Source organism: Galeopterus variegatus, unplaced genomic scaffold (genome assembly GCF_000696425.1).
Source record: "Galeopterus variegatus unplaced genomic scaffold, G_variegatus-3.0.2 Scaffold57, whole genome shotgun sequence".
NCBI classification, from domain to species: domain Eukaryota; kingdom Metazoa; phylum Chordata; class Mammalia; order Dermoptera; family Cynocephalidae; genus Galeopterus; species Galeopterus variegatus.
This window is the reverse complement of record NW_007726168.1, coordinates 1231293-1235363: the sequence shown is the minus strand read 5'-3', so window position 1 is coordinate 1235363 and position 4071 is coordinate 1231293. Positions and strand designations below refer to the sequence as shown.

Below are 4071 nucleotides of genomic sequence, written 5' to 3'. Positions count from 1 at the left end.
GAGCCTGTCATCCTTAAGGACCCTGTCCAAGGCCACAACGCCGAGGGCTGGGTGGCAATGAGGCCAACAGGAAAGCGGGAAGACGGCCCGGAAGACGACGGGCCCGGGGCGGGCTCCTCAAGGGGTTGCTGAGCGGCTGCGGCCGCCATCCCGCCCGGTAGCCGTGGCGCCCGCGCTTGCGCCCTGCGCGGTTGCCACGGAAACGGAGGCGGTGGCGCAGGCGCGCAGCGTGCGGGGAGGGGGGGCGGAGGCGCGCGGGCGAGGCCGGAGCGGAATGGCACTGCGCAGGCGTGGAGTCTCCGTTGCTAGGGCCCCCTCGCGCCCGGCTGAGCGGCCCGAGGAAGGTTCCGGAGTGTCGGGGTCGCGACGGGAACCACCAAAGCCCACACTGTGTGCCTCGCACCCCGGGCTGGTGGAGCGCCCCCGGCTGCCTTCTTTTCCGGCTCGAAGTGAGAGGCTATCCCTGGTCCCCGACCTTCCCTCCGGAAGGACTCCCCCAACCCTGGGGCGCTCCTGGCGGTGTCGTGACTCCTGCGGCCGGCCACCCTTCGGAGGGCGACGGAAGAGCTTCCCGGCGGGCGAGGGAAAGAGGGAAAGTAGCCAGTCATGTCGAACGCGTAAGTGATGGGCTCCTGGCCAAAGCCATGGAGTGGCCAGAAGATACCTTGCTCTGCTTCTCTTCTACTCTCCTTTACCCTCCTCTCCACTGCACTCTCCTCCTCTCCTTCTTTTTTACCTTTTAGCAAATTCAGATATGTCTAGGATAGAGTATCAGCTTCTTGTGGGCAAGGAATATCATATGCTCAGGTCTCCCCACTTCCCTGCGCATCTCCCCCACCCCATGAGGATGAGCGCTGGGCCAGGCCCATGCTTACACCCACTGAGGAAGCAGTATGTCATTTTTGCCTGCTTTTCTGTTAATCTTCCACGGTCTTAAATGGATTGCATTCTGAAAACACCCTGCAGAAATTTCAGTCGAGAAGGATCTTGAGGAAACATTATTGTACTTTGCTTTTCAGCAGGGACCCCCAGTCAGGTGCATGGTACTGAAAAGTGTACACACCTAGCACTGTACCCTTACACAGCACTTGCACTACAGTGACCTCATTCGGTCCTCATAATGATAATTTCAAGCATGTAGTGCTGACTCTGTAGGCATTGCTCTGTTTGAAATATAATAACTATTCATCTTAACAGCAATGCTTTAATGTAGGAGCTATTCATATTATTTCCATTTTATAGATGAGGAAACTTAGGTACAAAGAGGCTAAGGAGCTCAAACAGTAAGTAGATGGTGCCAGCCCAGACACTATAGCTCCAGCCTTCACTCTTGCTAACCCCATTTGCTAGGCGTGGAAATGGGAGCAGAGAGGTTAAGGACCTGCCAAGGTTTTGGGGGTGGGGGAGATCAGGAATTCAGTTTGGGGCCTGTTGAATTTGAAGTGCCTGTTGGACATCAAGTGGAGATCAAATAGGCAGTTGAATATTCAGGTCTTGAGTACAGGAGAAAGACTATGTGTGAAATACAAACTTGACAACTGTTGGCATGTGATGGTTTTTATGAGACATTGAATGAGCACAGATCAATAAGAACTATAACGACTAAGCCTTGGGACATCCACAGTAAGGGACTGGGGAAAAGAGGAAACACCAGCGAAGGAATCAAAGGCGTGATCAGAGAGGAAGAAGCAAAAGGAAGAAGCAAAATGAAGAGGTTGTGGTGCCCTGGAAGCCAGGTGGAAAAAAACAAATAGTGTTTCTAGGAAGAGGGAGTAACAGACTGTCAAGTGCTGAGACAAGTCAGAGGAGAACTGAGAAGTGACTGGTGATTTAGCAACGTGGAGTCCAGCTGTGAGCTTGACAGGAGCTGATTCAGTAAAGTGATGGATAGAGAGATTTATGCAGGTGAGTGTCGGAGAGAGTAGGAGGAGAGAAATTGTAGACAGTGAGCATGCAAACTTTCTAAAGGACTTCTGCTGCAAAGGAAAAGGAATAGGGTGGTAGCTAGTGGCAGGGAATGAGGGTCCGGAGAAGGATTTTTTTTTTTTTTTTTTTTTTGAGGTAGGAAGACAGTAGCATGTTTACTGAGCAGAATGGCTGACTGGCAAGAGAAATGGAACCACACAGGAGGAGGAGGGAGAGGTGGGTGACATCCTTGGTAGTGAGAGGGTATGGGATCCAGCAGATAGCTCGAGGTACTGGCTTTATTTGGAGGAGCTCAGTCATTTAGCAGCAGGAGCAGGTGGGAAAGCAGGATCAGAATGCTATTCGGTGGACAGATGCCCTGGTGGGGGCCTGGGAAGAAAATGGTAGATGGTAGATGAGGAGGATATTGGGGGCAGTGGTGATAGCCTCTGATGCAATGGGATACAAAGCTAGAGAGTGTTGGGGGGAGGGAGGGAGAATGGTCTGGAGGTGCAATGAAGAGCAAGGAAGCCCTTGACCCAGCCCCACAGTCAACAGCAGGAGGGCTCTCGGGGGAGCTCAGCGGAGAGCCAGGCCTCTCTTAGAGCAAGAAGAGTGAGGGAGTATTTGGGAGGAAGGATGACAAACTAGATAACAGTGGAAGAATTAGGTTTTATTATGTATAAAATAACTTGGGGAGAATTCTTATTTTGCAATATTTAGATTTCCTATGGAAGTACATAGTATGTCTGAATAGTCACGTCTTTTCCCCTCCCACATCCTCAGTTATAGGAAAACTGCCAATCTGTGTGAATATTGATCTGGTAGTTTTCAGCTATCATATTCAGTCTTCACCCACAATCCTCTGACTTCAACATCTGTACCATTTCTAGATCATATGCTTAAGTCTGAAACCAATCATATACTTTTCAAAAAAGTTAGATAGTCTCATGTATAAAATACTACCTTCTCTTTGCAAAGTGCATTTAAAATTTCAAGAACACTTTCACATCTGTTATTCCATCCCACAACAGTCCTTCAAGGTATACAGAGTTGGCGTCATGATCCAGACTTGCCACTTGAGGAAGCGTAGGCACAAGGTATTTCCATGACCTGCCTGAGATGAACTACCTCAGGAGACAGGTTCTGTTTAAACTCAGAATATTTGTACCTTTAAAAACCACTTTGCCACACCCAAGAAAGAGAAAAACATATGTCCGCACAACAACATGTACAGGAGTGCTACAGAAGCATTGCTGAGACTGCAGGGCAGTGAGGGGGCAGGACTCACACCCAGCCTGGGGCCGAGGGGAAGGTGGGGCTCCACAGGCTGACGTGGCTGAGGTGCAGTGGCCAGGTCCCTGGCAAGCCAGCGAGTGGTGGCATAGTCAACCCCACACGGGTATGCGGTCACGTGGAGGGGCTTCAATTCAGGGCAGCAGGGGAACTGAAGATGGGGAAGCCAGAGGCAACCTCTAGGGAAAAAGGCCTGGCAGGAGATGAAGCTGTCTTTCAGCACCGAGGAAAACAGGTAAAGATGCTCCCATGGCTACTTAATATTTCCCCATCAACCAACAGCCTTTGCCTGGTCTCTCCAGACAAGGGTCACTGGAAAGACAGCAGGTAAGGAAGAAAGAAGCTGCAGCCCAGATGCCGCAACCACCAGGACTATCTTCAGCCAAAAGTTCTGGTTAGGGGTCAGCTCTATGTGGCCCTGGAGGATTGCTGCTTCTCTGACTCTCACTGAAGCCAGTAAGTGCACTTACCTGGGGTAATGAGGCCCCCTGGCTGGTCTGCCCCATCACAAGAGTCCAGGCATTCTGAGAATCCAGTTGCGTTCTGTTTCATGAAGTCGGCTGTGGATTGCCCCAGGTGGAAGCAGCAGTGTCCCCAACCCAGAACCCCTTGCTGTGATGGATTTGGGTCTTCCTTGTGAAGGCGAGATCACCACTGCACCCTGTGGAGAGGGCCTCCGTAGGGCATTGTGCAAACTCAATGCCTGTTGAGGTGGGACATGTCTTGAAGTTTAAGATGCCTTTTACCTTTTACTGTCTATTCCACCCCCACAGTTAAAAATTATGGCTTGATTTATTGATAGTCTCAGTATATTATTACTAAATACTTGGTAATATTAAATCTCTATGCCAACCTCAAGAGAGTTTTCTG

General features: G+C 50.5%; 1 protein-coding gene across 1 annotated transcript in view; it reads left to right on the top strand.

Annotated features, from left to right (window-relative positions):
- Positions 1-335: 335 nt before the first annotated feature.
- The window catches only part of IQCA1 (IQ motif containing with AAA domain 1), a 172559-nt gene continuing 168823 nt past the window's right edge, over positions 336-4071 (top strand). Inside the window, exon 1 of the mRNA XM_008574644.1 lies at positions 336-617. Coding sequence (XP_008572866.1) covers positions 607-617 — 11 coding nt within the window. The 5' untranslated portion in view covers positions 336-606. The remainder of the gene's footprint in view (positions 618-4071) is intronic.